This window comes from Gymnoscopelus braueri (genome assembly GCF_963280865.1).
Source record: "Gymnoscopelus braueri genome assembly, chromosome: 20".
Lineage (NCBI taxonomy): Eukaryota > Metazoa > Chordata > Actinopteri > Myctophiformes > Myctophidae > Gymnoscopelus > Gymnoscopelus braueri.
In genome coordinates this window covers 6,170,915-6,183,491 of record NC_137622.1, presented here as the reverse complement: position 1 = coordinate 6,183,491, position 12,577 = coordinate 6,170,915, and the positions used below count along the sequence as shown (strand labels likewise).

At 40.8% G+C, this 12,577-nt stretch overlaps 1 protein-coding gene across 2 annotated transcripts in view; it reads left to right on the top strand.

The window, feature by feature from the left end:
- LOC308076264 (cysteinyl leukotriene receptor 1-like) overlaps positions 1–10,696 on the top strand; it is a 29,653-nt gene extending 18,957 nt beyond the window's left edge. The window contains exons 1-5 of one of the 2 annotated variants that reach the window (XM_080416475.1): positions 598–633; positions 3,917–4,214; positions 5,513–5,777; positions 7,408–7,668; positions 8,195–10,696. In XM_080416475.1, the coding sequence (XP_080272601.1) occupies positions 615–633; positions 3,917–4,214; positions 5,513–5,777; positions 7,408–7,668; positions 8,195–8,329 (978 nt within the window). In that variant the 5' untranslated portion in view covers positions 598–614 and the 3' untranslated portion in view covers positions 8,330–10,696. Of the gene's footprint in view, positions 1–597; positions 634–3,916; positions 4,215–5,512; positions 5,778–7,407; positions 7,669–8,194 lie in introns of those variants that run through there. The other variant, XM_080416476.1, reaches the window with a different exon arrangement.
- The last annotated feature ends 1,881 nt before the right edge of the window (positions 10,697–12,577 follow it).

The following is a 12,577-nucleotide window of genomic DNA, read 5'->3' as shown; positions in this document are numbered from 1 at the left end:
TTGAGCAGGACATTGTCGCACATTATCCACTTTACATGTTTCTTACCCCTTTCTGCACATCGTATCCAAAAAGTAAAGGTTTTCTGAAACGCTCACAGATGTTTTAAGTTCTAGCTGGCAATAAAATCTATCCAACGAGTTGAAAAAAGTATTTAACTCGCTCCTGTCCTCAGCCGGTTACATGTTTTTAAGACATTGCGCAAGAGTTACGTCCGTGGAGATAACATTACTGATTCCCCTACTGGTCAAATGTTGAATTGCATCTTCTAATGCAAAATATTATGGAACCGGCTGAGGACAGAGGCGAATTAAATACTTTTTTCAACTCTTTGGGTAGATTGTATTGCCAGCTAGAACTTAACACATCTGTGAGCGTTTCAGAAAACCTTTACTTTTTGGATACGATGTGCAGAAAGGGGTAAGAAACATGTAAAGTGGAAAATGTGCGACAATGTCCTGCTCAAACGGCACCGGGAAATATAGGACCTCATCTCGGAGCTACATAGCGGAGGGAGAGGTTCTAAATGGGGCTAAAATACGTCTACGAGAGTTGTATTCTACAGCTGCTACTGCCTGCCCTGTCTTTCTTTTCCTGACTCACACAGAGCAACATCATGATGCTGCACATGAACAGTAAGAAGCTTGTTGAATTCATGATTATTGCTTAAATTATACAAAATAATTAATTTATGTTGTTTAACATGTAATTAAGTAGTCTATATCATTTAACAAGCCTATCTAGCTAACAGATTACAATGGAAGTGACAAATGCAAGTTTTGGATCTCAGCCATTCTGGAATGTTGACATTGACATGTTGCAAGAGTCAGTCTCTCTTGCACAAACCGGATTTTGTATGTTAAATGGAACCATGAGAATGAAAGAAGAGGTTCTTGACATCTTTCATTTTCATGCCTCTGCACCATGGTCAGAATCTCTGCAATGTTGGTGTTCCTGCTTGGTTTTGTAAAGCCAATGAACCAACCACAAATACGTTATTTGTAGCTAGCTGAGCACATGATGTTCTAAATGAATAGCAAGGAAATTATAAACAGAAAATGAAAAATTTAATAAACCATCAACATTCACTAGCAATAAAAATGTAGGCATGCATTTAGAAGATCTACACTAGTATGGAGTAACCACTTATGCCCTATACAAAATCAGATCTATCTGCTATTGTCGCTATTTTTTAATACCTTTTGAAAATTGGGAATTGTTGGGAAAATATAAAATACAATTTGGCCAAAATATGTACGCCAGGGTTATTGTGGTCAAAACCAGATGGATCATGACATAATCCTTATGTCATGATCCATCTATTAATCCATCTATTTTACTGTGTTTGCATGATTTTACCGGTCCATTAGGTTCCAATTTGCAGTTTTTGCACACACTCAGAGTTAAGTAAACACTGAGGATTTGACAGTGTAGATTGGGGGTTCCAGAGATAAATATGGTATGGTCCATTTGTACGGGTCAATTTGGTTCCATTTGTATACTGAGTTAAAGACCTGTCCATTTGGCGGTAAAAAGTGCAGCTAAACACCACAAATTCAAGAATGGCTCGCACAGGATGTAGAATTCTGAAACAGGAAATTAAGAATCTTTCTATCTGATGGTCATACTTTCTATCTGATGGAAACCACACGGTTTCCTGTTTTCAGTGAACCGTGTCATCAAATAGGTTTCTGGGTTACACTAGGGCTCGGTTACAGATAAGATTATCAGAACCTAATTTCGGCCCTTCTCAGGATAACCCTGATTTCTTCTCAGGATGTAACCCTGATTTCTGGAAACACAGAACTCACAATTTATGCTGTCAAAATCTTTCTAAAATAATAAAAATATAGTGCAGATCTACAAGCCCACAACGCGTCATGTTGCGATGCATTGTGAGCTTTCTATTTTTGCATGACATTTTTAAACTAGGGCTTAAGTGGTTAATCAGATGGATTCAGTTGATTAAAGAAAAACATATTCGATTTTTTTTGCAAAGATTCGTTGATGTAAAAAATCAATAGTTGCAGACTTAATTGGCACCCACTCTTTTCAGGTAAATCAGTTAAATGACAATTACACACAAAAAAAATGGTGGTTCTTCAGCTTATTATAGGCACCTCTAATTTAAACATGTTGCACAAAATCATAACTTGCTTTCATCCTGTCAGGATTTGCATTGCTTGTGTTGTTTTGAAAGTGTGTTCCTGAATCATATTTTGAAGTATGCTCTTGTTTCCTGTCTTCCATTGTGGTTGTTTCCTGTCTTGTCTCACCTTCCCTGATTTATGGTTCATGTTTATCACCTGTGTCCTGTTTGCCCCAGCCAATCCCTGTGTTAACTGTCTGTTGAGTTCACCTGTGTCCTGTTATCCTTGTGTGTATTTAAGACCTGTGTTTGGCCGTGTTGATTTGTTGGATTATTGTGTTTGTATCCTGAGTTTCCAGTCTGTTCATGTTTGCTGTTGTTCATTAAATTCTGTCTTCCACGTCAGCATTCTGACTTCCTTGCATTTGGGTCCTACTAGAGGGGGGGGGGGGGGGGGGGGGGGGGTGTGTGTGTGTGTGTGTGTGTGTGTGTGTGTGTGTGTGTGTGTGTGTGTGTGTGTGTGTGTGTGTGTGTGTGTGTGTGTGTGTGTGTGTGTGTGTGTGTGTGTGTCATTTTTTCTCTCTCTCTGGGCATGTTGTCTACTGTGATGATAGTCTGTCTCCTTTGGTCAAATGGAAATGTTTATAAATGCTTCACCTATGAAATATAAAAGTGCATCTCAAAACCAATGTCAGTGTAAATAAGGTTGTGGTTTTATATGCATGGAGCAACAGCATTTCACATTGACTTTCACTTCAGCTGGCATTTCCTTGTATTCCAAGTATTGCTGTGTTTAGATAAAGGGGTGCAGAGAGAGGGAAGGACAAGCAACACATGGCTCCAGCTGCAATCAAACCAGAGAGGTTGCAACTACAATATCGTCTCTGTCGGGTGGAAACGTCCAAAACTGTTATTTTTCTGGATTCAAATTCAAAAATAGCAAAAGTAGCAGATCGACAAGCTCAAAATGCAGCGCAAAGTGATACATTTTGAGCTTGTCGATCTGCTACTTTTTGCTATTTCATTTCATCTTTGCAAATATATCCACATTCTCAGTTATTTCTGTTTATAGATATAGGAGAGGGAGATAAATACTCCTCGCTGTAAGATAATACAATATTTTAGCACCCTTTAGTTGTTATTGAGTAGTTGACACTGTACATATATACACTGAAAATATGCAGGTACATTTTAGGCAGATGAATTATGCTCTTCATGGTGTGTGCAGCGTTCACAGTTTGTAATCTCTGCAGAAACCTCAAATGGGTATGCCTCCAATCTGGCTATGTGATATTATCTCCAGAGCCCAGTACTTTCATAAACACAAACTAGCTGTTTTCTATGAGCACTTCATAGCAGATATGTTCGCAGTACAGTGAGAGAAAAGGGTTGTGAGCTCAAATCTCTCTGTGATCAGGGAGAGTGAAGAATATCTGCTGACAGAGGAAATTTGAAAGAGAAAATTAGGAATGGCAAATAGTCTGCAAATATTAATAACATAATTATTAAATATATCAGTATGTAGTGATTTTAGAAACAAGTCACCCCCCCCCTCTTACATGCACACACTCGTATGTTAACCACTTTGAGCCCATACAAATGTTCAAAAGTGTTTGTCTACTGTATATGACAAGTTTGAATGATGTCACATTGAGTGGATGAAAGCAAGTCATTATTTTGTTTAAAATGTCAGACAACCTCCACACAGACAAGGCTGCAACTCCCCCCCCACCCTGCTGTGGTCAAGGGCACCTACTGACTCCCAACCTATGATGCGTTTCCTCTCTCTCCTCCTCTGCTCTGCTCTCCTCGCTCCTCCTCATCTCCAGGTTCCGCAGGTATTCCAGGCATTGCAGAGAACGACTCCGTACTGTGTGAATCCATCGACGACTTCCGTAACTCCGTCTATTCCACGGTCTACTCCATCATCACCATAGTCGGTCTGTCTGGGAACGGCTTTGCCCTGGTGGTCCTGATCCGGACCTATCGGCAGAACAATCCCTTCCACATCTACATGCTGAACCTGGCCGTGTCGGACCTGCTGTGCGTCAGCACGCTGCCACTGCGCGTCATCTACTACGTCAACAAGGGACAGTGGAACCTGGGCGACTTCCTCTGTCGGTTCAGGTGAGTGTACTACTGTCATTGTGCCGGGGTACCAGGGTGTGCCTGGGGTGTGCCTGGGCCTGTACCACAGGTTCTCCGTTTCTCCAGGTCGCACCATACTTGGCACAAACACTGTTTATGGGTCTGCCATGACAATGGTCACACCAGGCGCACTGATGCTCCAATCTGCACCAAAATTGGCACAAACACTGTTCAGGTGTCTGCCATGAGAATAGTCACACCAAAACTAAATTGTACATTTACACATGCACTACAGCAGTGTTTAACACTTTAAATGGCCATAATATATATATATATACACTATATTCAAGGGCCTTCAAATCTAGTTAATATAATGGTTCTTTAACCTGTTAAACCCGTTAAAACCTGTGTCATTTTCGATTTCTTTAGCTATTCAAAAATAGCAGATATACAAGCTCCTAGCGTGCCACTTCGTGCCACACTATGAACTATACATATTTTTTAAAGAGGTGGTGCCATGGTTTTGCACTTTTTCTGTTTTTCATGTGTCTATGAGGTTGATAGAACTTCATTAAGCCCCCTGGTGGTGTTTTTATGGTGTTTTATGTCTTCTCTGATTATTTTGAGTTTCTTCCTGGAGGCTGAAACCTTGGGGGTCAAACGTGCCAATAGAAAAACAGCGCTTTAATGACACAGTAGAAATATACCCTCCCCCTCATTATCATAACACAACAGGTGTGGGCATGAGGAGGAGGAGGGTCTAGGACAGGTGGGTGGTCTTGTAGGAGGAGGTGGAGGGACTGGTTCAGGTGGGAGGTGCTAAGGTGAGAACCAGGTATACTTAATGAACTGGAGGCGTGTCCACATAAAAACATAATTTTAACACTTTCTGTACACTTTTTTGAACAAAATCTTCCTCCTAGTATAACCATAATACCTGATGATCATGTTTTAGGGGGGGGGGGAAATCGCTGAAAATCACGGCACCCCGTTTTAAATATATAGAATATATCGTTTTTAAAACGAACATTTTAAAATCAAATCTTTGCTTCTGTGGGGTCTCTGGAACAAAATATTTTGAGATGGGGGTCCGCGGCCAAATACATTGTCATTTTGGGGGTCCTTGACATGAAAAAGTGTGTGCACCAGTGATATAGCAACACACGGTTTTCAGAAAACTGGCAACAGCATTTGTAGAATCGACCTCAGGTCTCAATGGGTTAAAGTACCTTGGTCTGAAAGATTCTTTCTGGAACCAAAAATGGTTCCTCTCTGAACTAAGAACACATTTTGGTTCCAGTTGGCACCTTAATGTTTCTGTGTGTATCTCTACGTAGCTCCTACGCCCTCTACGTCAACCTCTACTGCAGCATCTTCTTCATGGCCGCCATGTCCGTCACACGCTTCGTGGCCATCGTGTTCCCCGTGCAGAACATGCATCTGGTGACGCAGTGCCGTGCGCGCCTGGTGTGCGTGGGCATCTGGGTGTTCATCTGTGTCACCTCCTCGCCCTTCCTGATGACAGGACAATACGTGCACCTCAAAAACAACAAAACCAAGTGCTTCGAGCCGCCCGAACAGGACGGCCACATCAACAAGCTGGTAACTGATTGATTGATAGATTGATTGGTTGATTGATATTTGTATCGCCAAAAATGTATATCGTCGCTGTCGGGTAGAAACCTTGGAAATGTCCATAACCGTTGCTTTTCAGGAAATGGAAAAAAGATCCTGTGTTCCGCTGGATCCAATGTAGTTATTACTTAGTTTCAAACTCATGTTAATACTTGTCATTGGTTCAATATTTATGAAACCCACAGACACACTTAACCATTTTCACTTTAGAAATTATTAACAAATAGCAAAAATGTGCTATCTGCGATGTGTTGCAATCTTGTAGGTTGTATATTTTCGCTACTTTTGCACAGCACTCTTGTACGATGAAATAGGGAATTCATTTAAATACAATTTGTATGGCAAAGTATAACTCGAGCTAAGGACTAGGGAGCTGTTCTCACATTAATTTCCTTTTCTAGCGCGAGTATATCAACAATCTGGCTGACCATGGTCGATAGGAATATTTTGGCAATTGGCATTTCGCACAACTTTATGTCTTGAGATATTATGCTAGAAACAGATCTGCCAACTCCACCTGTTAACTCCATGTGATAATGAATGATTTAGAGAGAGAATTAGAAAACAGCTGCTTATCCTCTGTTCTTTCTAAAGTTGTTAAAGTTACAATCTCGCATGCTTACAGTCACCTCTCGCGTGAATGTAAATACTATACCGTTAGAAAATAAACAAAAGAGAACAGTCGCTTATCATGCAATACCAGAACTTTTGCTGCCAAGGAGAGCATGTGAAAACGGTCTCTCCCATTCCCATCTGTCTACTAACTTTTTTACTATTATTAATGCAAGACCAAAGTTTCTCTTTCAGCATGCTAACCTTCCAGAAAGAGTTTGTAGTTTCTATTCGCTTTTTATCCCCATAAATGATGTCATGATTCTTGGGGGTTCAATGAGGAGATTGTGTGCACATCTAATACCTGTAGGCCAGGTGCTATATACCAAGACAGGAATCAAGCTAAAGGTTAAAAACATCTGCACACTGGGTTAGATCTCCCAAACACTTTTATTAATGGTGCAATGTTTCGACCATCTAGGTCTTTATCAGTCATGATTCTGAGGGAACATTTGCCAAAATATTTTATAAGAGCATACGAAGTACAGTTGCAACTCAGTTCCGTTTCACTAAGAATAGACGGTTTAACTCTTTAAGAACAGGAACGCATCTGTGTGTCATTTTTAGATTTCGTTGGGCTATTCAAAAATAGCAAATATACAAGCTCATAGCGCGGCACAGAGTGCCGCGCTATGAGCTTGTAGATCTGTTATTTTTGAAAAATCATGAAAAGCTGTGCAAATATATATATATTTTTTGGCGGACATTTGTAACTCAAATCTTTGCTTCTGGGGGTTCCTGGAACTAAATATTTTACGAATGTTTGCTTAAAAAAATAGATAATCCAAGATTTCACCCCAAATGTTCACGATTTAAAAAAAATAGCAGATCTACAAGCTCATTGCACGGCACTCGGTGCCGCGCAATGAGCTTGTATATCTGCTATTTTAGAATAGCCAAACGAAATCTAAAAATGACACACAGATCCCGGTCTTAATGGGTTTAAGTGGTGAAAGATCGACCTAATCAAGTTTATTGTACGCAGGTGATTCTGAACTACTTCTCTCTGGTGGTGGGCTTCATCCTTCCCTTCCTGGTCATCCTGCTGTGCTACGCAGGCATCATCCGCACGTTGCTGTCCCGCCGTGTCACGGGGCACAGGCAGAGCAGCGACGGCACCAAGGCCATCCGCATGATCGTCATCGTCACGCTGGTCTTCCTGGTCAGCTTCACGCCTTACCACATCCAGCGCAGCGTTCACATCAACTTCCTCCCGGCGTGGGCCGGCGCCAGCTGTGCCGAGAAGGTAGAACTAGCGGAGAGCAATCAAGTACAATTACAGTACTGAGTACTGACTGTCCTTAAGTAGTCATTTTGAGGTATTTTTTTTGCAAATTTTCCAAAGATGTAGACACATAAAAAAATAAATAAAGTGACATTCTGCATGAATGAGTAATTTTACTTTCGGTATTTCAAGTATATTTTGATGCTAATAAGGTTGTATTTTTACTCAAGTAAAATTGTTGAATACAGGCCTGCTACTTGTAACAGAGTATGTCTACATTGTGGTATTACATTTAAATTAAGTAAAAATTACAACAAAAAAAAAAACACATCTAAAGCACTTCTTCCTCCATCTGGCAGGTGGCTATTAGTTTGGGGTGTATAACTTTAAATATCAATTTCACCACTTTTGCAGTAAAATATTTGTGTACAACAATCCATTTCATGTATGGGAGGCCATAGAGATGAGGAAAAACAATGTTGTGTTTGGTCCTAACTCCGGGAGGGGTATCTCGAAAACTAAAGCCCTTTTTGGCTGTTTGTCACAGGCCTATATGCAGAAGACGGTGGTGGTGACGATGTGCCTGGCCGCGGCCAACACCTGCCTCGACCCGCTGCTCTACTTCTTCTCCGGGGAAGAGTTCCGCACTCGCTTGTCCTCCATGCGCCCAGGGGCGGATTAACCCTTCGTGGTGCCCGGTGCTTGGACCCGTTTGGGGGGGGGGGGGGCGGGGGGGCTTCTCCGGCGCGTTTCAATGTTGTCGCTCCTTTGGCAGCCCTGCTTCTAAATTTGGCAGTTTTTTGTTTTTCTTCACGTTGTTTGGTGCCCCCCCCAAGGTTGGTGCCCTGTGCTTCAGCACCTCAAGCCCGTTGGATAAGCCACCACTGCATGCACCACTCCAGCAGAGCAATGGCAGCTCAGCACAGCGTGGATGCAACGCAGCGTTCAGTCTCACAAGAACAAGAACAGCTGAAGGCCTGAGACCAATGCGAGGGCGGGGGGGCGTCTATGGTGCTTCCCTCTTTTTGCTCGTACAGTTCACGTTATCGCCCCCCCTGAGGCACAGTACATGTAAAAGGACCGCAACAAGCCGCTGGCTTTATTGCGTTGTATGATATAACCATAATACAATTATATACATTGGAATATATTGTGCACACTTCATCTGTCTCAAAAGCTAAGCATAGTTCTTTTGTCTCCGTGCATGCCTGAATGCTATAAATTACTGTGATGACAAAGATGATTATGTTTAAAATATGTATTGTATTTATATGTGGACTGAATATGATGTAATTCAGACATACCTCAACTCTGTCATTGGCAAAGCAGCAGTGCCGTGTTGCGGGACTGTCGGGCGGGGCAAGAACGAGCAAAAAGAGGGACACATCTATGGTCATGCAGAGACATTTCGGCATCACTTTTACAGTGCTAGAAGAAGACAGGGAGCAGGAAGTAAGTAGGTCATAGTTCAGGGGCCTCAACGTGATGGAACAGCCAAATATTTGTTTTTCAGAGCCACAGAAAAGGAGAAAAATTCATGTAAGATTCACCTTTGTTTGCACCTCCAACACACTCAGGTGACATTGATTATTTTCCCTATTCACACATACTAGTGTAGCAGAGTGGCTCAGAGCCTCTGCCTGAAGACCAAAACCCTAATATCTCCCCTGAACCAGGGTGGGTTCCCCTTTAGGCTAGTGGATAAGATGTTTGGCTTCAGTGTCCTTACCCGCACGGGAGACCTGGGTTAGAATCATGGGAGTTATAGTCAGGGGGCCAAAGCTGATATGACACATAAGATAAAAGCCAAAAGCAGACAACATATCCAATGTTAATCTTTAACCCCTTGTCATGTGTTCTAGCCTGGTTGGCATCTCAGAAAATGATTTTTAGGTCATCTTTATCATTGTATACTTAAAACTGGTCAAATCTGACTTTTTTCACATTACTGATAAGTTATTTTAAATTTGCTGCTATAATGTTGAGCACATTTGCAAATGTAATTTTACTGCTAATGTGGTAATGTTATGAAAATGCAAGTAGAAAAGCTAATATTAGGTGATGCTGGCTAAAGTGATGATTCATATTATTTTCTTTGGGTGGGCACTGAGGTGTGGTGATTGGAACCTTTTATATGTCAACCTTCAAGAGCTTGGTGCCCTGGTTTGCTGCTTATGATCACACCCATTATACAAGATGGGGTGCTGCATTCATAGCAGACATGGAACTTCTGGCACAGACAGCACCAGAGGTCTACCAGGGCTTCCTAGATGGTGATCTTGTAGCCAAGGAGACTAAACACAGCTTCAATGAAGTTCCTTTTGACCTTTGCCTTTTTGCCATTTTATTTATGTTATAAACAAAACTGGAAAGGTTGCTGGAGGGCTGATAGGATAGAAATAAGACGTCTAGAAACCGTTGGTCCATCACCTATGAACGTGCAACCTTGGCAGAGGATAACAGATCATTGTTTGGGCTGACACATGAGGATGATGAAGACACCCACAAAGACTGTCTTCCTTCAAGAATAAAAAGAGTTCATACTGATGCCATTCAACTTGTTGAACAGTTCCAGAGATACCACGTCTTCCAACAGCAGAATGTGTATGATCTAGTGTCTCTGACAACTGGTGATGTTGCTTCAGAAGATATACTGAAGGACCTTGGAAATGCTGCAGAGTCTGGCAAGCAAATTATCACTGAGTTTGTTAAAAACCGACTGGTCCCAAAGAACAAAGACTTTATGAGAGGTCTGTTACAGTGGCCAAGTTCCCACACCATTTCCCCCACCTGTTTTCTTCCAGTTCTTTGTGAAGTAAGATTGAAGTCCTACTTCACTTTAATCCCACTGAGTCAGGTCCGTGGATTCTGTTGATTTCAAGCTGTCATTGTTTATAGCTTTTATTGATGTTAAAAAATATCTTTATTTATTTATTTTAGTTGCATTGTCATGTAATTTTACTGTTTTAATTTGATACAGTAATTCTATTTTTGTGCTTTTTCTGTCTGCATTGCCACTGAAAACGAGTGAATAAATAAATGATGATGATGATGACATAGAAGGCACTGTCTAAAAGTTACACCATACTATCATGGAATAATAATGGCTAAATGTGTGTGAAATGTGTAAGTAATCAGATTTTTTACTTAAGTAAAAGTAGCAATCCCACTTACAAGTAAATAAGGCCTGTATTTAAAAAAGATTACTTAAAATTGTGAAATAGAGCGTCGCAGTTCCCGCCCACTTCCTGTTTTTTTTGGTGCCGGAAGAAAAAACTCAATGCATTTTTCCATTGACATTTCCAAAAATATTTATATCTATTAATTTAAGCCTCGAATCAAGCCATCATGACATGACATGAATCATGACCATAAACGTTTGATTCTGTGATTTTTTTTTTGTTGAAAACGGCAAAACAAAGGGTATTTATTAAATATAGTATATCATATAATTAAATATAAAATTTAAAAAAAATCACAGAAAAAAACGTTTTATGGTCATGATTCATGTCATCTCGTGATGGCTTGATTCGAGGCTTAAATTAATAGATATAAATATTTTTGGAAATGTCAATGGAAAAATGCATTGAGTTTTTTCTTCCGGCACCAAAAAAAACAGGAAGTGGGCGGGAACTGCGACGCTCTATTGAGCGTCGCAGTTCCCGCCCACTTCCATAAAACGTTTTTTTCTGTGATTTTTTTTAATTTTATATTTAATTATATGATATACTATATTTAATAAATACCCTTTGTTTTGCCGTTTTCAAAAAAAAATAATCACAGAATCAAACGTTTTATGGTCATGATTCATGTCATGTCATGATGGCTTGATTCGAGGCTTAAATTAATAGATATAAATATTTTTGGAAATGTCAATGGAAAAATGCATTGAGTTTTTTCTTCCGGCACCAAAAAAAACAGGAAGTGGGCGGGAACTGCGACGCTCTATTGCACTTGTAAAAGTGCAAAATAAAAAACATTTCCAGACTCCGGCTGTCACTCTCAGACTCGTTGCATCCTCACTTTCATCACCTCCCGTCTGGATGTACTGTAATGGTGTCCTATTCGGGCTCCCTAACAAAGCCCTGGGCAGACGTGCAAAACTCAGCTACACTGGCTTCCGCATCATCGCTTACAGACTGCTCCTCCTCACCTATAAAGCTCTCCATGCCCTAGCACAGTGGTTTTCAACCTTTTTCATGACAAGGACCCCTAAATTGATATACATTGGAGCTCGCCCTCCCTCCACAAGTTAGATAGCTGTGACTTTGTTTCACCAGGATGTGTTGTTATATATATCATCATAATAATAATATGCTCTGTGTGTCACACACACACACACACACACACACACACACACACACACACACACACACACACACACACACACACACACACACACACACACACACACACACACACACACACACACACACACACACACACACACACACACACACACACACAAAGCTGGAGTGTGCAGTCCCTTACTTATGGAAGGTCCATCCTTTTTTACAATATATATATATATACACACATACATACACACACGCACACACACACACAGGCGTCAACTTTTTCTCAGTATAGGCCTACATTTCTACCCGACATTTGTATACTCAAGTAATCCACACATGTAAAGAAATCCCATTAAAGTCCATAAATAATAAGTAGCCTATGTGTGATAAAGTGGAACACAGGAAAAAAGTATTGAACACACCAACTGAAATTCATTTAATACCTACCATACCTAGTGGAGAAGCCTTTGTTTGTCATGACAGCTTCAAGACACGTCTCTAATCACCCACATTGCTCAGGTGTGATTTTGGCCCATTCATCTGCACAGATTTATTGTCTTTACATTTAAAGATTCTTTGGCGCCCCCTGGTGTCCACGAATGTTCAATTGGATTGTAAGTCCGGTGACTGAC